The 22,387-nt window shown below is 42.9% G+C and overlaps 1 protein-coding gene across 2 annotated transcripts in view; it reads left to right on the top strand.

Annotated features, from left to right (window-relative positions):
- LOC311108850 (RAC-alpha serine/threonine-protein kinase-like) overlaps window positions 1-22,387 on the top strand; it is a 36,344-nt gene continuing 13,957 nt past the window's right edge. The window contains exons 1-2 of one of the 2 annotated variants that reach the window (XM_084151618.1): window positions 1-90; window positions 14,997-15,182. In XM_084151618.1, the coding sequence (XP_084007744.1) occupies window positions 15,137-15,182 (46 nt within the window). In that variant the 5' untranslated portion in view covers window positions 1-90; window positions 14,997-15,136. Of the gene's footprint in view, window positions 91-14,996; window positions 15,183-22,387 lie in introns of those variants that run through there. The other variant, XM_084151619.1, reaches the window with a different exon arrangement.

Below are 22,387 nucleotides of genomic sequence, written 5' to 3' on the forward strand. Positions count from 1 at the left end.
ACATTAAGCAAGAAAACGCATGGACATATCTGCTGATAAGTTGTCAAAGAGTCCAAGCAATGGCCCGGACTAACATTTGAATTGGTTAAGGTAAAGTACTGTGTTTGATTTCTTATTTTGTTGTTTCAGTCTTCATTCATGCCAGAAAGGGTAGTTCCCATTGTAGTCAGTTGGATGCGGATATCTTCTTCAGCCTATCTGCTCTGCTAGGCCTAGAACTGTAAAAATAACGAGCTAAATATGACGAAAAATATTTACAATTCGGGATATTGTTACACTTAGCCGACTGTGTGTAATGTGTAGTTTTGTGACGCATAGCTATTTCCAGAGTAATGCACGGTATTACATTTCTTACATTATATTTACGAAGAGCCCACAAATAATCACTGTAAAATCGTATTTTTTAGGTATCGCGTACGGTGCTCGGGAAGCTAAAGGCAATTATCTGTCATGAATTGTTGCGTTGGTAGTAAATTGGCTTTATGACGCTTGGCATCATTTGGCCACAGCAAGGAGTGTAAATCCGCCGTACAGTGTAATTAGTGACAAGTCCAATAAGTTTCCCCAACATCTTTTTGTTCTTTGGTGATGCTCAGCCTATTCACTCACTATTGTCTTGTAAATTATTTTATTGATGAACCTGAAATAACTGAGCGGGACTTGAAGGTTGTTCCATTTATATACTTTCTACGTTGTAGGCTAACCATAGACAATAAGGGAACCTGCTTTTTTTGCAGAAGGCTAACACGTGTGCTGTAAACGTACTGTAACAATGGCCCCCCACTTATTGCGTTATAGCGTGGAAACATTGTATCCACGTTAGGCTACTCGTGTATCAAACCTGAAACATTGTATTCAAACGGTGATTCGATTACAAAATAAATTTCATGAAAAGCAACCACTGTATGAAGTTCTAAATTACCTATCTTACTGCATTAAAACAAATCTTGATTTCACATTATCTTTGTGCGATAGATTTGTGTCATGACATGCCATTTACAAATATTATGTGATGTTAAACTGTCAGATTTACAGTGCATCTGCCTATTCTTAATGATGGATTTTGCCACAGGGGATGAAGTAAAATAATCACCAGAGAACAAAATATAGAATGTTTAGGAGATAGTGAGATTGCGTGTTTGTGTTGAAGCATTTAAAAAGAAATTGTGATGGGCGGAGGCTACTATTCATTTTCAATCTCCAGGAATAATTTAGCGGAAATTATGCCTACAGCAAAAATACCTCTCAAAACACTACAATTACATCACAGAAAAATGCTCTTCATAAGGACTGTAAAATCCTTACACTGGCAAAGTGACCGGTGAAAATGTAGCTAGGCTTTCCTCTGGTACCCACCTCAGAATCGTTTGATACCAATGTCCAAGCCAAGGGCAGGGTTCTCGTGAGCAAAATGAATAACATGCAATGTTTTACATAACCACACAAATTATTATTAAATCAGACACCACACACATGTTGTCTCTCTCACACAACTGCTATCTCCTCTTAGACATGCTCCTAAAATATGGTGTGTGTGGATTATCTTGAGGAGAGGGAGAGCACACACTAACAAGAAGGTCAGACATGATTCAAGGCGGATTTGTGGTGATGCCAGGGTACCACTGACAGTTTTTCGGAGGAGGTAGGGGCAACATATTGAGGCTTTAAACATTGCCATGCAAATAATCCATTGCAGTTGGGAACAGTTCTCTACTAAATGCCAATATCTTTGTTTGATCATGGTCAGTACTCCCAGTTGTTGCTAAACATGGCAGATAAATAATTTTTAAGCCAAAAATTAGATGGTTGGGAACATCTCACATATAATGTGTGTGCCTGCGGTTGTTTTGAGGAATAGGAGACCTAAAACATAATACAAAGACTGAAAAAACATACCAGAGGATGGAGAGCGTGAGAGTCTGTAAGAGAAAGACTGTGACAACCTTTTGAAGTAAGCAATAGTATGAACTGTTTGCACTGTGGATGTAAACACAATTGCCAGCGGTTGTTGCCTGAATATGAGGAATGTGTCTGGAATCTGCCGCTGTAGCACAGACAAGCGTATTGTGCCGGTCAGCGAGCCAAGAGGTCCAGATGTACTATCAGACAAATGACAAGAGGAGTCCTCGTGTCAACTGCACACATACACACACAACCTCCAGATCTAATGACGTTCTACCAAGGGGTCCACCCTCACCTCTTACAACCCTCACAAGCATTTCACTGTCTCTGTGTGTTTGGGGAAGATAACCCTTGGAATCCCATCAGAGGTCAAGGAGTGGGGCAGCATGAAGGATATCAGTCAAACAGCATGTCAGCATTTGAGTCTTACAACCCAATTTTCTGTCTAGACAGATAAGGTCCAGAAGAAATGTCTGATCATGGCTACTTCTCACGGGTTTATGAATGAACTAGCCACAACCACCTTACAACAGACACTTCTGTTTGCAATCCATAGTCAGTCTCTTTTTAACTCTTTCTCACGCACAAACATCCAGTCATACATACAGTGCCAGCCCAGTTGTTACACCCAGTAATAGTCTCTCTTAACTGAGCTGAGTGTACTTCATATACTTATGTTTTACAGGGTATTCCTCTTCTAAGATGGGAAAAGATGCTGTACACTAATAAATAAAATAAATAAGCACTCTTTCCCATCTTCATGCTCGTCAGAAAAATGTGGCCACTCACTCAAGGTGGTCCATTCGAAAGCAAGGGGGGTGGTGGTTGCTTAGTTACCTAACATAAAAACAAACAACACTCTAAAAGCTGTAATTCAGAGGCAAACCACCCTGTCTGAAGTCATTAGAATTCAAGGAATGGATCTGGAAATTAGTTTTATATTTGGTTCCTGTAAATGCTCCTTCTATGCTGCTCACCCACTCATTGTTCCCTTTTTCTCAGCCTGTTCTAAACATTAGCAATTAACGCAAAGGTTATTGACAGCCTGCTGAATGTGAGGATATTGACAGTCTCTTTTAAACAACTCTTAACAGAAATGACCTCCACACTCATTGCATGAGTAACTTTTGTCACGTTTCTGTCTCAATTGATACTGACAAGTTATTTACAGTTGCCAGACATGATTGGAAACAACAGTCAATCTGAAAAAAGTTGCACGACACAGGATTGGGGGTCTTTCTTTAGAATATTGTGTAGTGGAAGGTAAGGGATCATTAGCAAACATGGTCAGTGGTCACCTGGTTGGTAACTGAACAGAACAGCAAACAAAATAGTAGGTCTAGCATGGGCAACTCGGCTGACTCTTGTATTTGCATCATTTCACCCATTTCGTGGAATGTACCTGGGGAACTCTACCTGTTAGGAACTGTACCTGGCAGAAACAGCTGCTACATGTATGAGTCGTTAGGACTAGGGGTGATTCCACCCAAAAGTTCCCCCTCAGCCTTTGCACTGCACCCACTGGCTCAGGCACAGCATCTACCGTCTGCAGGTTCTGGCCTGGCAGACTGTGTGTGCTGTTAACTCAATCCATTGACAAAACTGCAGGTTTAATGCCTGCTATCATCCTTTTCAAATGGCCAACACCGCCTGTACTTTGAAAGCCGCTGCTGGGATGCACCCTATTCATCATAAAACCCTGCTACTCCACATGTTAATTAATGATAAGGCATGTCCACTGACATCCCCCAAATCCCAGTTGTGGATGTGCAGCTGCGTGGCATGAAGAAGAGTCCATCCTCTTTCTTGCTGTCTTTTATACACTCCCTCTCTCTTCTCTGCAGCAGCTTCCCTGGCTCCCTGACACTGGGGCGCGTGGTGCACACTCCACCATGCCGAGGCCACAAATGTCGAACTAGGCGGGCGGGAGGAGTGGCGGTGGCAGCCCTAAGGGGCCTCTCTTTCCCTCTTTCTTCCCCTCCCTCCTTTCCCATTCCTCCCTCTCCTTCTCCCTCCATCCCGCTGTATCGGTCTTTCTTTCGCTCCTACTCTTTCTCCTTCTTTCTTCCTTCTCTCCTCCCCTCCCTCTCTGGCTTGGCCACGTGACCAGCTGTGAGGACGTTGGGTTCATTCGAGTGCTGCAGTGAGGGAGTGTGTGTGTGTGAGGGAGCGAGTGTTTTGGCCATGGGCCAAGTCTCTTTTCCACTCCGCAGCCAGCCGGCAGCAGTGGCGGGGTGGGCGGGCGGGCGGACGGACGAGCAGGCGTCTTTGGGAGGGAGGAGCACTCTGGGCTGCAGCAGTGTGCCTGAACCAGGAGGAGATGTCAGTGTGAGGTCCTAAGGGACATGTGTGTGCATTCATGTGTGTTGCATGTATGATACATTTTTGTGTGATTTTGGTATGGTAGCATTTGTCAGAGTTATTTGTCTGGTTTTGTGTGTGTATGACATGACCATTTGTATCAGACTACAGGTGTTGTTGTGAGAATTTGTTTACTGCACATGTTTATATGTGCTCCCATGTGTTGGACTGCATGCTGTTGACAGGTGTGAGAGGAGTGAGTGTTTCTGTTTCTTACATGTTTTGTATGTCTGTGGTTGGATGATTTAGTGTTAGCTGTTTTGTGTGCATCCATGTGCTTCTGCTGGCATAATACGTGTGTGTGTGTGTGTGTGTGTGCCGCACATTGGGGCAGGGTAGTTAAACACATGGGCAAGAGGGATGTTGTTAAACATTTATCTCGTTCACAGGAACACCGTGTTCTCTTTCTGTGCATACCAAGGAAATCAAAAGGGGACTTTCACACTCTCCCAGAAGTTTGGGTGGTGCGTAAAACCTGTGAATTCAGATAAGCAAAAAGGTGTGATGGGTCCGCACTCAAAAATGTTGCATAAAGCTTACTTAATTTTTCGAGGAGCCAGACATTAGGGATGGGCATTTGACCTTTTTTAACTGTTCGAGTACTTGCATATTTTTTTTTGAGTACTCTAATAATAAATAAAAGCTATTTTTAGAACACTGGAATTTTTTGGGATGAATTTATATACATGCTAGGGTTTCCCAAACTCGGTCTTGGGCACCCGAAGTGCACTTTTTTTTTTTTTGGCACTAGCACTACACAGCTAATTCAAATAATCATGAAGCTTTGATAATTTCAACCTCAGCAGTGTGCTGCTTGTTTGTATAAGCCTATGGCTGTACAATGGCATAGCCTTGTTGTGTTAATTTAGCAGACAAGATGCTCTTATTTCCCGAGCCCTTATCACAGTCAAGACACATTTTATAGTAAAAAATATAATATAACAGAATAAAATATAACACAAGTGATGCACATCTCGCCTCTGGAACAGTTATTCTCAAAGAGTGATAATTTGAAACTGGGCTCAATTTGGCGAGTTGAAAGACACATTTTCCAGGGTTAGAAACCAAAATTGGTTTTCCTTTCGATAAACAGATGTTTGATTTGGTTTATTTGGTTCTTTGTAATTTTCTAAATGGATTAACAATTCCATATTGAACACGACATGGGATGAATTATGGCCAATACATCTGTTTTGTGAGTAGGCCTATGCTTAATGACTCAGATGAAAATATGATCTTTGTCTTTTATCAAGATAATGTTTTTGCATATTTTCAGTCTGGAACCTGACTCTATTTAGGTGGGTTATAGCCTAGGCTAACCAATTCTAAATGGCACTAGCAGTTTGCAAAGTAGGGTCGTCACTAGTAACCACAGCCACAAAGTCATAAATCATAAACCCCGCCTGTTTCTACAATTTATCTTTTTAAAATCAGATTTTAAACATAACCCTTAACCACACTGCTAACCTTATACCTAACCTTATATGAAGACAAAAAAAGTGTTTCCATTAGTTTTTATGATATAGCGACTTTGATTTTGTGACTGTGGTAACTAGTGACAACCGCAAAGTAGCCTAACGCTTCAAACACACCGACTGTGTCATTGTGTTTTCGTACACCAGAAGTACATTAATTTCCGATGGAACGCTGCGTGTGCCTTGCAGCGTTGCAGAGGCAGTTGCAGTGCGTTCTGTGTGGTGCATACATTGGATTTATCGAACTATGCGTCAAACTGAATGCTTAAACGGGTTGACAGAAATGGTACCAGAAGGTGAACGTTGAACTTTTGTTGCACACATTTACGTCATTTAGCAGACGCTCTTATCCAGAGCGACTTACAGTTAGTGAGTGCATACATTATTATTTTTTTATTTTTCATACTGACCCCCCGTGGGTATCGAACCCACAACCCTGGCGTTGCAAACGCCATGCTCTACCAACTGAGCTACATCCCTGCCGGCCATTCCCTCCCCTACCCTGGACGACGCTGGGCCAATTGTGCGCCGCCCCATGGGTCTAGATCAGGGGTGTCAAACTCATTTTAGCTCAGGGGCCACATGGAGGAAAATCTATTCCCAAGTGGGCCGGACCGGAAAAATCATGGTGTGTATATATAACTTAAAAACAACAACTTCAGATTGTTTTCTTTGTTTTAATACGATCAACATACAACATAAAGCTGGAGCCTGAGGACAGTGTGTCCAAGCACAACATCACTATTAATCATAAAACACGTCAAGTTTATTTGAAAATTCTAAAGAAAAAGAACACACAAACACACAATGCCTCAGTGATTAACAGAACTGTTTCACAGATCACAGAACTATATCAGGGTGTCATTTCTCAGGCAGAAATGTAGATAAAAATAATGAAATCCTGTTCCCCAAACAAGTGCAAGAACCACAGAGTCAAGAATAGGTTAAATATACAAATAAAATAAAATCAATTAAAAACAATAGCACATCAACATAAAAACATATAAACATAAATCTGAAAGCATTGCTCAAACTCCCGTAACAGTCCCGTTATTTTATCTTTGAACCGCTTCATGTCTGCCACATGTTGGGTCACGCACACATTTTTCAGACAGGGGAAGTGAGCTGCATCATCACCGGCAAGTTGCGTCTCCCACAATGACAGCTTCAACTTGAAAGAACGTATGCTGTCATAATACTGCGTGACAACTTTGTTGCGCCCTTGCAGCTGTTTGTTCAAGTTATTCAGGTGCTCTGTAACATCCACCATAAATGCAAGGTCCGGCATCCATTCTGCAGAATGAAATTCTAACACTGGTTTGCCCTTTTCTTCCATGAACTGTTCAATTTCTTCTCGTAAATCAAAGAAACGCCTCAGCACAGCACCTCGGCTTAACCATCTTACCTCAGTGTGGTATGGCAGGCCATAGATGTGGTCTTTCTCTCTGAGAAGGCTGTCAAACTGACGGTGATTCAGGCTTCTGGATCGGATGAAATTAACAGTTTGGATGACCACCTTCATGACGTTATCCATCTTTAATGACTTGCAACACAAAGCCTCCTGGTGCAAAATATAGTGAAAAGTCAAAAAATCACGTCCTCCATTTGCAGATTGCACTTTCTCTCTGAACTTTGTCACAACGCCTGCTTTTTTCCCGATCATTGAGGGCACACCATCTGTAGCCAGGCTGACAGCGCGGGACCAGTCCACTCCGACCCTGTCCAGCGCACCGACGAGTGCGGTAAAAATATCAGCTGCTGTCGTTGTATCTGTCATCGGCACCAACTCCACGAACTCCTCGGTGACGGTCAATGTGTCATCAACTCCGCGGATGAAAAAAATTGCCAGTTGTGCAACATCTGTAATGTCCGTGCTTTCATCAATTGCAACCGAAAACGCAATAAATTACTTTACTTTTTGCTTCAACTGGCTGTCCAAATCCACTGAAAGATCGGAAATCCTGTCTGCAACTGTGTTTCTTGTCAGGCTGATCTTTGCAAAAGCCTGCCGCTTTTCAGGGCACACAATCTCCGCTGCCTTCATCATGCATGTTTTTACAAATTCACCCTCACTAAATGGTTTTGAAGCCACTGCGATTTCATTAGCAATGAGGTAGCTAGCTTTCACTGCAGCGTCACTGATGTCTCGGCTGTGAGTAAACACAGACTGCTGTTTCTTCAGACCCGCCAACAGTTCATTCACCTTCTCTCATCTCCGCTGTCCTTGAAAGTTGTCATATTTGTCGGCATGAAGACTCACATAGTGGCGACGAAGGTTATATTCTTTCAGCACTGCAACATGCTCTGAACACACCAAACATACAGCTTTCCCATTCAATTCCGTGATTAAATAGGATGACCATTTTTCTTGGAACACTCTGCACTCTGCGTCCACTTTTCTCTTTTTTGACAGAGACATATTGGGGCAATGAGGGTGCCAAAGCACATAATGTTAAAAGTAGAAGCCGTAATAAATATCGCGGGCAAAACAAAGTAGCTCATTGGCTGCACGTGCTTGACCTACTTGCTCTGCCCCGGTATAAACAGTTTGCTTGCTTAACACAATTGCTATTGCGCCATCCAGTGGACGCAATTGGAACAGCAGTTTATTTTATTGAAAAATACTTTATACTTTACAAAAATAAATAAAAATAATAATAATATATATATATATATTTTTTTAAATCATCTCGCGGGCCGGATTAAACCCGTTTGCGGGCCTGATCCGGCCCGCGGGCCGTACGTTTGACACCCCTGGTCTAGATGATGCTGCGTTCTATTTTGCGCAATGATGCAGTCGGTGTGTTCAAAGCGTTTGCGGAAAATTGGAACACATATTTCGCTACTTCAGTCCATTTTAAATTTGTGATAAAACTTTTGTCATCCCATCAGTTAGATGCGTTTTTATAGGCATTTATTTTTGTAGGCGCACTCCAGCACGCGTGTGTAACGCAATTGAGTGAGATATGGAGGGGTAAAGGCTTTTAGGTAGCAGAACTGTGGGATGCATGGCTTGGTGTCTTTGTTCTTGTGTCTCGCAAATGCACATGTACATTTTTTTTTTTTACATCTCTGGTTAAATATCGAGTTTTGAGGTCTGTTTGAGTACTGGAGTACTCGATTACTCATGCGTGTGTAGCAAGGAGCAAAGAAAGAGGAAGAGGGGTGTATGCTGGGGCAGGCAGGATTTTTCTCTGGACTTGGTCTACCTTTTACCGCCTCTGTTCTCATTGGCTAGTCCCAGTCAATAGGGCCCTTGCTGAACCCCCCCAGTTCCTTTGAAGTTATCATCAATTGATCATCTCAAAGTAATTCCTCTGGTCTGCCTATAGGTCCGTCTGAGATTCATTACACTGTACATCCCAATCTGGGTGAAAAAACATGACATGTGAAATCATTTAGTAGACGCTCTTATCCAGAGCGACTTACAGTTAGTGAGTGCATACATTATTTTTAGTATTTTTATTTTTTTCATACTGGCCCCCCATGGTAATCAAACCCACAAACCTGGTGTTGCAAACGCCATGCTCTACATCCCTGCTGGCAATTCCCTCCCCTACCATGGGCCAATTGTACGCCGCCCCATGGGTCTCCCGGTCGCGGCCGGCTGCGACAGAGCCTGGATTTGAAACAGGATCTCTAGTGGCACAGCTAGCACTGCGATGCAGTGCCTTAGACCACTGCGCCACTCAAGAGAGACTACGTATGTCTAGTGCGCCTTAAAACATCACACAGATGTAGTCTGACTGATAGTGTGGCAAGCTGTGTTGGGACATCCTATGGAAATGTGCGTTTATGTTGACGGACAGCTTCCCACAAAGTCTAAGCAATGAAAAAGAACTGTCTCGCATTCTCCCCCCTTCCTGGCTTCCTCACCTAAACCTCTGCTTAGTCCTGTCAGCATTCTTTCTGTGCTGTGCAACCTGAGTGTGGTTTGACAGTGGGACTCCATGTACTGCAAGGCAGCAAAGCAACAAAGGTCACTGCAAGGTCTGTAACTTCGTGTTTGCCTCAACGCAGACAAAACATGCCTCTCTGGGAGCAGTGTACGACCTCCTGGTGAACCCCTCCGAGTTTGTGTTCTCTCTCGTACAGACAACTCATTACAGGAGACATTACATACACACAACCTCTTGACCCTTGGCTTGCCCCTTTGTACTGCTCAGATCGAAGCCCTCCCAGGGCTAGAGAATACCATGTGTACATTTTCTAATATTTTGCAGTTCACCTTTTTGTTGTTGTTACTGTGGGGTAGCCTAACTAGTTAGATTTGACTGGCCAATTGCAACCACCTTGCTATAGCGCAGGATTTCTTAAAACTCTACCAACGGGAGATTACAGCCTTTTAAGCAGCCTTGCTTGCAACCAAAAACCCACAAGAGTAAACAGCAGATCCGTTGATCTCATGTTTGCTTGATTTAGTTACACATTTTAGATGTGGACAGTTCACGGATATTTTCTTTTCCCCTCTTGATAAGAAATAACTGTATTAAGTATTAAGACAAATTATTAAAGTAACTGTCCAGTGTTTCCAGATTTCTATGAAATATGACTTATAATTACTTACAATATGCGTGAAATAGTTTTCCTTCCCAACATTTCTGTAATTAAGTATGTTAAAAAGCAGCTTTTCTGTGTTGGAATGGTGTGGGCATACCCCAACAACAGAATGGTGTGGGCGTATACCGGTCATAAAAAATATTTATTCTGATAGACCGCTGATTGGCCAGCTCATCCTCCTCAGGAGTATGACATCATACTTTATGAGGAAATAGCAAGCATTTCTTTATGGTCTGTTTGAGATACAAGTTTGAGGTGTATTTTGTGTGTTTTTTTTCTTCTTCAATTTATGCTTTGGCCACATAAAGGATGAGTCAACAACATTATATGGGTATGAGTTAACAGAATATGAACTTTTAAAAGTTAATTTTCACTGGACAGTTACTTAGCACGTGTATTGATGGTTTAACGAGAGCTCCCCTGGAGATAATACGGTGGCCAACAATGGTTGAAATAGGCCTGGAGGGTGATACAGGGGAGAGGTCTTCAAATGAAGAAATCAGAACATGGCTAGCAGCTAGTTAGTTACACAGAAACAAATAGTCTGGTGGGCTACGGTCGACGGAATGGCCATTTGTAAACATACTTGCTCCTGTCTTTTATGTCTGTCTGTTTTGGGCTTCTGAACAGTTCGCTGTCGGCATCTGTTATTTCTTTTCCCAGGTGAAATGATACTTGATAGGTAGATAACATTAAGCTGCATAGTAAAGACAGTTTCAGGTTGTTTTATGTAATTAACTGCTAGATGGAGCATGTAGTGTTGTGCAGTGGGGAGGGGAGGGGAGGGGTGTTCTGTCTGGGCTTCGTCTGCAGAACTGCTGCTTCCTTCCCCAGCCCTGTGCCTTGAAGTCATTGGATGACATCTTTACCATCTCAGCAACCACATTAACATGCTATAACCGTCCTGTAATTTGTAAAGACGTGCAGAAAATGTATATCTGGAATGCATCCATTTCCATACAGAGTTTGACAGTAGCAGTAGAAACACTTGGCATATTGCTGTGCTAGACAGCACCTGCTGTCTGTTGTTGAAGCCATATTAAAGAATGTGAACCTGCATTAACCCCTCTCTCTTTCATACAGATCTTCTGCCAGTGCATTCATAAGCTCTTTTCATGCCTAGTCATATCATCCTGATAAACAGGGGTGTCATTTATTATAATATCATTAAGTTGCAGTCAGAGGCAGGATTTCAACAACCAGAGGATTAGCACAAATAAAGCTCCACAATGCTCAGTAACCGTTCTCTTAATTTTTTTAGCCTAGCACTAATATGAATCATGGTATTGTGATCATAGTGTAGTTATGGTACAATAGTATCATTGTTAGGCCTACCAATGTAAATCTGAAATTTCCCTCATACACCAGGAGCGATCAGGTTGAATAGCTGATTAGTTTGGTCCAACAGCAGAACACCCAACCTGGGAACCATCTTGATTATTATTCTATTTTATACAACGGGTGGTTCTAATCCTGAATGCTGATTGGTTAAAACCGCATTCCAGCCGGTGTCTATTCCCCAAGTTACCACCAGCTAAATCTATGACGTTAAAATGCCTATTTACTCTGTTCCAGCTGACTGCGCAATCCACTATCTCACCAGCCCAGCCAGGCAATTTGTAAACTATAATTATACGCTATCTCACATTTATTTTAGACTAACACTTAGTTTTCAACATTGTAGATTTGTATAAACCTTGCTGTCTGTCTCTCTGACATTTGCAACATTTGCTGTCCCATAGTAATGAATGTGTCGGAACGAGATAGACAGGCAGGCAGCTTTTCTCAGCCGAAATCCTGAATCAGCTGGCATAATTTTTATGGATATATACAAAGAAATGTCAATTGAAAAATATCAATATCAAACAAAATGAAGTGCAGCTAGTTTGTAGTCTTTCCAGCTTCAGTTTGAAGTGATTGTGTTAGCTGTGTTGTTGGCTAGCTCCTCTGAACAACAGTGTCCTGACGAGAGAGCACATTTTCTATGCCAGGGGAAATCGCGCCTCATTAGCTCATTGTTATGGATGCATCCAAATAAATGTCACTAGAAAACATGTTAAACAAATGCAAATGCAGCTACTGTTCTGGCTGCACTGTTTGCCATGACTGTAAGTTAGCTGTAGTTGGCTAGCTAGCAAGCAAGGGATAAGAATGTTGCCAGACAGAATGGCAATGGAACATTTAGAATGAACGACTGCGTCGCGTCCATAGATACAGAACAAAAAGACTTAACGACTGAGTCGCTTCTCTGGCAACCGAACCGATAGAACGAACGACCAGCCGGCTTGGGTTGCAACCCTAGATTGGTGTCAGGATTATATCTTGTAGAAGGATTAAATAGTATGAATACGTTTAGCAAAATAACGTTTTTAATGAAAATATGTCTATCATTATTTGAATATGTTGGTAACTTGTTGTATAAAAGTGATAAAGCCCTCGAAGCCGGTGTTTGGAGGATATATTGGCACGGTTTGCCGGCCCTCAACTTCTTCTCGGGCCTAATAACACCCGTGCCTATATATCCTCCAAACACCGGCTTTGAGGGCATTATCATTTAAAATTATTAAATGATCCTATATGGCATTGTACAAAGTAGGCTATACAGTGGGGAGAACAAGTATTTGATACACTGCCGATTTTGCAGGTTTTCCTACTTACAAAGCATGTAGAGGTCTGTAATTTTTATCATAGGTGCACTTCAACTGTGAGAGACAGAATCTAAAACAAAAATCCAGTAAATCACATTGTATGATTTTTTAGTAATTAATTTGCATTTTATTGCATGACATAAGTATTTGATCACCTACCAACCAGTAAGAATTCCGGCTCTCACAGACCTGTTAGTTTTTCTTTAAGAAGCCCTCCTGTTCTCCACTCATTACCTGTATTAACTGCACCTGTTTGAACTCGTTAACTGTATAAAAGACACCTGTCCACACACTCAATCAAACAGACTCCAACCTCTCCACAATGGCCAAGACCAGAGAGCTGTGTAAGGACATCAGGGATAAAATTGTAGACCTGCACAAGGCTGGGATGGCCTACAGGACAATAGGCAAGCAGCTTGGTGAGAAGGCAACAACTGTTGGCGCAATTATTTGAAAATGGAAGAAGTTCAAGATGACGGTCAATCACCCTCGATCTGGGGCTCCATGCAAGATCTCACCTCGTGGGGCATCAATGATCATGAGGAAGTTGAGGGATCAGCCCAGAACTACACGGCAGGACCTGGTCAATGACCTGAAGAGAGCTGGGACCACAGTCTCAAAGAAAACCATTAGTAACACACTACGCCGTCATGGATTAAAATCCTGCAGCGCACGCAAGGTCCCCCTGCTCAAGCCAGCGCATGTCCAGGCCCGTCTGAAGTTTGCCAATGACCATCTGGATGATCCAGACGAGGAATGGGAGAAGGTCATGTGGTCTGATGAGACTCGCCGTGTTTGGAGGAAGAAGAAGGATGAGTACAACCCCAAGAACACCATCCTAACCGTGAAGCATGGAGGTGGAAACATCATTCTTTGGGGATGCTTTTCTGCAAAGGGGACAGAACGACTGCACCGTATTGAGGGGAGGATGGATGGGGCCATGTATCGCGAGATTTTGGCCAACAACCTCCTTCCCTCAGTAAGAGCATTGAAGATGGGTCGTGGCTGGGTCTTCCAGCATGACAACGACCCGAAACACACAGCCAGGGCAACTAAGGAGTGGCTCCGTAAGAAGCATCTCAAGGTCCTGGAGTGGCCTAGCCAGTCTCCAGACCTGAACACAATAGAAAATATTTGGAGGGAGCTGAAAGTCCGTATTGCCCAGCGACAGCCCCGAAACCTGAAGGATCTGGAGAAGGTCTGTAAGGAGGAGTGGGCCAAAATCCCTGCTGCAGTGTGCGCAAACCTGGTCAAGACCTACAGGAAAGGTATGATCTCTGTAATTGCAAACAAAGGTTTCTGTACCAAATATTAAGTTCTGCTTTTCTGATGTATCAAATACTTATGTCATGCAATAAAATGCAAATTAATTACTTAAAAATCATACAATGTGATTTTCTGGATTTTTGTTTTATATTCCGTCTCTCACAGTTGAAGTGTACCTATGATAAAAATTACAGACCTCTACATGCTTTGTAAGTAGGAAAACCTGCAAAATCGGCAGTGTATCAAATACTTGTTCTCCCCACTGTATATCCAAGGGACAATTTTGAAGCAATATTTCCACAGTTGATAGATATGGAGGGATAAGTGGGGGTAGTAGCCATAACAAGGTAGAATGATTTGACAGCTGCTAAAGGGTCGGCATAGTTCTGTGTCTTGGTAAGTTCTGTGTCAGAGTAAGGGTCCGTTCTTCTACTAACAAATACCAGACACTTGTTCAGTACGGTGCAACACTACAGAAAGTACAGATATGTGGCAACACTACATAAATGTGTCCTTATTCATGTGTAGTAAAACTGTAATTACTCTAACATTGTATTTTGTTACATAGTGATTTAGTAATTGCTTTGTAATTGTATAGCTATTTTTCTGGAATATTAACGGATTACCATTTGTAGTCCTTGTTTGCCATCTGTAGTCCTTGTTTCTTTGTCTCTTAATGTTGCTTTCCCACTGCCTTTGATGTGTTAATATTTGCAGCATTGAAGAATGTGTAATTGGCTGGATTTGAACTAGGATGCCCTGTCTCTTTGTCTTACTCCAATAGGTAACCAGTGCTGGCTGAAACCTGCCCCAGCACTAGACCTCTTCTGATTTGAGTGAAGGGGACCAGAGTGTCTTCTCCTTCTGTGGGACCCCCTCAGTGGACAGAACCTCCCCCTTACCCCCATTCCTCCGCAGGCCACCATGGGTGAAGTAGTCATTGTGAAGGAGGGATGGCTTCACAAACGAGGTAAATACTTCTTCCCTCCATCTCCACCACCCTCTTACCTTGGCTTTGGAAATCACACAATCTTCCATTGATTCTTCCTTCGTTTTGGTATGAAATAAGTGTAGATTTCTTTGTAGATTTTTCTGGTTATTTTTGCATGCTTTTCAATTAGCCAACCTGTTGTCTTTTCAGCTAAATGGGCAGATAAAGTCGTCCCAGTATCATGAATTCCTGAGATTGCTTCCTGTTGTTTCAGCTCAATTCACAGATAACCAGGTCTACAATGCAAGTGATGCAATGTTTATGGTCCTCAATATTGTTTACGGTCTATAAGAACATTTACTGTTCTGTAGTATTTAATGGCCCCTACGAATGTTCCTGGTCTATAAAATGTTTGTTCCCGACACCTAAGGCCTGTGAATACATCCACATAACAAACCTGTTAGTGCACACACACTAGTAGAGGTTATATCAGGACATTTGTAAAAGCTGATGGTGAGAATGTTTTTATGGTTGAAACAAAATATTTGCCCTTTTCTGGAAAGAAATGCACTATTAACTTCAAAGGGTTGTTTTTCAACTTTTTCTATTGTTTTGGATTAGTCTGTGTGTAGGTTGAACTCTGGGTCTCTGCTGTGACCCAAGCCAAACTTCGTGCATGTTTTCCGGTCCCATCTGTTTTCCACTCACACCTGCTTCACCTTTGACCCTTTCTGTGTTCCATAAACAAAGAGAATGACACCCCCCACTGTATGACCTAACTGTCGCCAGCACACACCGCCTCACCTTGACACAGCTGTAGCCACAGGGAAGAATGAATTGCAAAATAAAGGAGTTCAGAGAATGACTGACAATGACAAACGATGGTTTCAGCCACTTATGTTTGTTTTCACATATGAAATCCTCTAATTGCCTATACTGGATAGAATATATTTTCCGGACTGGCCGGTATGTTACTTCCTAGTGAATTCTGTTATTGGGTTGTGTACAACATCCTTCTGCAATTGAGCAGGGATAAGGGTGTGGTGGAGGGCGGCAGCAGCAGTAAGACTCCTACACACTCTGTGGAAGTTGGATGGTCGAGGAGTTTGCAAGGCCAATGGGTTTTTACGGGAGAATCCTCCCTCCTCCCTCCCTCCAGCCTTGGACAGTCAGACAGTCGGACAGTGTAGCGCCGTGTCTAGGAGTTTGGGGGTCATCCCAGTTCAGCTATGCAGACAGACACCACCCGGAATGGCTCTGGGCCATGTTCAAAAGAAAGGCAGCCGACGCTGGATTTGCGCCGCTTAGTGTGTGGCGGCGAGCCTGTTTTGCCCACAAGGGATTTGGGGGGAGATGTTTTTCTCTCTCGATGTGGCCATGGTGACATCACCCATGGGAAACCATGAAGGCTGCAGGGTGGTGCTGTCAGGCTCTTTCAGCTCAGGGTGCATTTTAAAAATGCTCATGCTTTGCCCACCTGTCACTCTCTCAAACATCATACAACAACTTTAGTTTAGGAGGGTCATGCTCATTCAAGCACTGTATGCCAGCCACCTAATTTAAACATGCCAAGCATGCCAACGTACATCATGTCTCCTCTGTATGGTTGACAATATGCTGAACTGGTTTGTATGTACTGGAAACAAGGTATATAAATTTAGCCTGAATGACCCAATTATGCCAGGTTTCTTGCTTTCATCAGATAGGGCTGTATTTTAGCGTGAGGCGAGTCAACTACTTGGGTTTAAGCGATTACTGAAGGGCATTCAAAGGTGTTCTCTTATGGTATTTGTTCTATCACTGCAGACCGAGTGTGGACTTTCCCACTATTCCAGGGATAATCAAAGCCACGGATGGATGCTAGGACGACCTCCATGGGACTCTTCAAGTTGAAACACGGCAGGGGCTCGAACCAAGGCGTTAGTCACCCACTGGAAAAGCCTGCTCTGAGGAAAACATCTGGACTCCCTGGAACGCATCCACCTTTCCCTTTTTTTTGCCAATATCGCAACATGGCTAGGAGTCGTCTGATTCCAAGCAAATGAGTCATACAAGATGTAGGAGAACAAGGTGGTTTGGATGTGACTCCTGGAATTAAAATTCACAACTGGAAAGGCTTATTCTTAAATCCCAGCCTTAGCCTAAATACTGTTTAGTATCCTGGCAGCCGGTTGGTTCCTGAGATGGCGAAGTAGCCACACCCAAGTTGCAGCCAGGCAGCAGACCACACCCTTTAGCCTGCGGCTGTGTGGCTTGCGATGGTGTGCCACTCTTGCCTGATCAAAGCATTCCATTCGCAAACATTTCAGAGGAGACGGGTACACCGGGATCAGTCTGTGGAGATTGGCAGTCACAGTTGGTGCGGAGGATTTGGAGGTTGGGGGGAGGGTGGTCATGTGTCAGCCAGTACCTTCCTTACCACAAGCCTCCTCAGACCCAGTGTGGTTGGGCACGCTAAGGGGTCAGGTGAGGCAAATTGAGTAGTGGCTGCAAGGCTGAGACATACTTGTGGTGGTGGCTCCTCTTAACACTTACATATGGATGAGAAATGTGTGCCGAGTTATCAAAGGGACACATACAGCACTTACTGTACCACATTGTTGTGTTGCCAAGGCCTAGCTTAAGGCACATAGTTGCTTGCAAATGGGACCGCTGACCAGAAGACTACTGGAGCACTCTGTCGTCTGTGCTTGTGTTTGTATGGAAGAGGCCAGAGACAGGTATGACATCTGACTGATGTTTTGACCCACTTGTCTTTCTCAAAGTCTAGACAGGAACTGTCTACCCTCACATGAATTCTGCTCACAAGCAATTTGTATGCCATACTCTTTTCACAGTGATATTTACAAAGTGTAAGCACACAATATACATACATAGATGATTGCTCCCCCAATAAAGGTGGCGGTGCTTAGTTTGAGTTGCTTCTGTTGTAGCTATCCACATGCATACCAGATAGTAGTGTACAGTGTTTGCCTCTTTTAGAAGAAACTGCCTATTCGAGGGGCCTGGTTACCACACTGTAGGCTGAGCTGAATTAGATTAGGCCTTTGTGTGTGTGTGTGTGTGTGTGTGTGAGTGTGTGTCCCCGAGTGGGCGTGTATCAGAGCGAGTGTGTGTGTGTGTGTTTCCGAATGTGTATGTGTGGGGGAGGTACAGGAGGAAGTGGATTCTTATTATAAGCCACACAGTTCCTTTGAAAGCACATCCTCCTCCTATCCCAGACTGCACTGGTATCTCTTATCTTCCCGTCACTGCACCACCATGCTCAGCCACTGTTGACTTATGTCAGCAGTCATAGAATTGCTATAGCAACATCCACACTCAAAGAGAACAACTGGGGCCTACTACAACCCTCACATCCCCTCGTCGGCAGTACCACAGCTTCTCATAGTGAACCTCCAGAATTCCACACAGACTCAGCACGAGGTCAGTAACCAGACCCAGTACACAACAGCACATTCCCCTCATCAGATAGGTCTGACCAGACCTCCCCAAGATCCTCACATCCAAGTCCCAAAGCACCTGCGCCAGTGGAGCCATGCTCACAACCAATTGACCAACGTCTGATCAATTACTTGAATTCCATTTAGTTGTTTTTGTGAGCCAAACGTGCCATTTCTCTAGAGAGAAATCAAATAATTCATGAGATAAATTCAGTCAAGAACTATATGGGACGCTGGGCTGAAGGGAGTTGTAGTTTTCATTAAGCAAATATTCAACCAAGTTCAGCAAAGAAACATGGCAATTAACTACACTAACCATAATCCATTGTGCCTGTTCTAAAGTCTAAAGTCATCAAATAAAACTAAGTAATATACACAATTGAAATATTTTATTGAATAGTAATTTCCTATTTTCCTATGTGGCCCTGACCGAGACAATGGAATATTTTCAATGTTTTGGCAATGGAATGTTCACTATTTTTAGCTTTGTTATTTCCATTAAAAAGCTCAAGTAATTTTAATGTCATTATTTCATCATTAATTTAATGTTTTTTAATGATCAAGCTGAAACTGAACCGACCTCAAAAAGCACTAAAAGCTCAGCACTACTGGCATGTCAGTCTGTCAAGCAACACATTAAATGGGGTCAAATGTATTATAATTCACACAGGTACTAATGATTTAATGGCAATGAGAAGACATGTAGATCCTGCAATGCAGCAAGTGGCAGCCAGAGTTGAAGACGGATTTCCTAACACAAAATCACTGTGTCCACCCTGTTGCTACGTGGAGATGTGCTCTTCCACATTATTCAGAGCAACAATGCTGAGCTGTCTATAGACTGTGCTCTATTGAACAATGTTTACCTAGCGAACCACCATGACATTCACTACCAGCTGATGTACAACCTAGTACACTTGATCAAACAGGGTGTCAAGGTGTATGCTAGGAAACTGAAAGAAACTGCTCTGGGACAAAGCAAAAACCAAAATAAGAGGAACTTTGCCATACATCCTCCAAGATCACGACCACCAGCCCCCACCCAGAGAAACCAACACCACCCTATACCACCAGGCCCCATCCAGAGAGGCCAGCTCCACCCTGCACCATCGGGCCCCATCCAGAGACCAGCTCCACCCTGCACCATCGGGCCCCTTCCAGAGAGGCAAGTTCGACCCTGCAACATCGGGCCCCTTCCAGAGTGGACAGCACCACCCACCCCACTACCCCCATGCTAACAGGACAACACCCCAATCAGAAGAGACCAACAGTCCAGAAGTGGCATGAAGAATAGAGCACCCTGCTGCAGCTGAGCTAAACCAGACAAGGCATCTGCTGAACATAATCTCCTCAGAAAGCCATTCATTCCTTCTTTGTTATTATCAAAAATATAATTATTAGAAATACAACCCATTATCATTGAGTGGCGCAGCGGTCTAAGGCACTGCATCTCAGTGCTTGAGGCGTCACATTTTTTTATTTTTTTTATTTCACCTTTATTTAACCAGGTAAGCCAGTTGAGAACAAGTTCTCATTTACAACTGCGACCTGGCCAAGATAAAGCAAAGCAGTGCGATAAAAACAACAACATAGAGTTACATATGGGGTAAAACAAAACATAAAGTCAAAAATACAACAGAAAATATATATACAGTGTGTGCAAATGTAGCAAGTTATGGAGGTAAGGCAATAAATAGGCCATAGTGCAAAATAATTACAATTAGTATTAACACTGGAATGATAGATGTGCAAGAGATTATGTGCAAATAGAGATACTGGGGTGCAAATTAGCAAAATAAATAACAATATGGGGATGAGGTAGTTGGGTGGGCTAATTTCAGATGGGCTGTGTACAGGTGCAGTGATCGGTAAGGTGCTCTGACAACTGATGCTTAAAGTTAGTGAGGGAGATAAGAGTCTCCAGCTTCAGAGATTTTTGCAATTCGTCCCAGTCATTGGCAGCAGAGAACTGGAAGGAATGGCAGCCAAAGGAGGTGTTGGCTTTGGGGATGACCAGTGAGATAAACCTGCTGGAGCGCATACTACGGATGGGTGTTGCTATGGTGACCAATGAGCTAAGATAGGGCGGGGATTTGCCTAGCAGTGATTTATAGATGGCCTGGAGCCACTACAGCCACTACAGACCCCCTGGTTCGATTCCAGGCTGTATCACAACCGGCCGTGATTGGGAGTCCCATAGGGCAGCGCACAATTGGCCCAGCGTTGTCCGGGTAGGCCGTCATTGTAAATAAGAATTTGTTCTTAACTGACTTGCCTAGTTAAATAAAGGTTAAAAAAATATATATACACACACGTATACATACAGCTGTGGAAAAAATTAAGAGACCACTGCAACATTTCTCTGGTTTTACTATTTATAGGTATGTGTTTGGGTAAAAATAAAAAAATTGTTTTATTCTATAAACTACTGACATTTCTCCCACATTCCAAATAAAAATGTAATTTAGAGCATTTATTTGCAGAAAATGACAACTGGTCAAAATAACAAAAACAATGTCAGAGCAAAAGGAAGCAAGTTTTCTTCCAGGACAACCTTGTACGTGGCTTGATTCATGCGTCCTTCACAAAGACAAATCTGCCTGATTCCAGGCATGATGAAGCACCCCCAGATCATCACCGAACCTCCACCAAATGTCACAGTGGGTGCGAGACACTGTGGCTTGTAGTCCTCTCCAGGTCTCCGTCTAACCATTAGACGACCATGTGTTGGGCAAAGCTGAAAATTGGACTCATCAAGAAGATGAAGATGACCTTACTCCAGTCCTCTACGGTCCAATCCTTATGGTCTTTTGCAAACCTCAGCCTGGCTCTTCTTTGCTTATCATTGATGAAGGGCTTTTTTCCAGCTTTGCACGACTTCAGCCCTGCCCCTAGGAGCCTGTTTCAAACCGTCCTCGCTGTGCACTTCACCCCAGCTGCCGTTTGCCATTCTTTTCTTTTTGAAAGTCACTTGATGTCATCCTATGGTTGTTGAATGGCATTCAAATGAGTTGGCGGTCATCCTGGTCAGTAGAGAGTCGTTTTCGCCCTCTGCCGGTCTGTAGCTTTGTTGTCCCCAATGTCTGCTGCTTGACCTTGTTCTTATCAACCGCCATCTTTGAAATTTTAAGGATGGAAGCATCCTGATGCTCACTGTATCCCTCCGCCAGTAAAGCCAGAATTGAACCCTTCTTTTCCTCACTCAAAACTTTCCTTTTCAACTCTTTTGGCATGGTCAATAGTTAATTTTTGATTAATATTACTTACTATTAGCACTGTTTTTGCCATCCAGCTGGTCCTATTGCAAGAGGATAGTGATGACCACAGCAGTGGTTTTTATACTTTTCCTCGTTAAATAAGATTTGGTTCAGGTGATCACCTAATCAGTACCTAATTCAGTAGAATGAGGTGTGCCTGTGTTGGAATTCAACAGACACTGGAATGGAATGTCTGTCATACATGTAGAGATGCTGATTTAAGAATTATTTTCAGTGGTCTCTTAATTTTTTCCATAAGCTACTCAGGAAAGGGTTAAAGTTAGCTCATATGAATATATCTAGCCTCATGAGATGAGTAATTTGCTCATCTTAGATAATATAAATATGTTAGCCATTTTTGAGGCTCAGACAGCACCTTTTGATACAGCAGTAGGAATACAAGGATATAACATATACTGAACAAAAATATAAAAGCAACATACAATAATTTCAAAGATTTTACTGAGTTACAGTTAATATAAGGACATCAGTCAATTGAAATAAATTCATTAGGCCCTCATCTATGGATTTCACATGACTGGGA

This window comes from Coregonus lavaretus (genome assembly GCF_964263955.1).
Source record: "Coregonus lavaretus genome assembly, chromosome: 33".
NCBI classification, from domain to species: Eukaryota; Metazoa; Chordata; class Actinopteri; order Salmoniformes; family Salmonidae; genus Coregonus; species Coregonus lavaretus.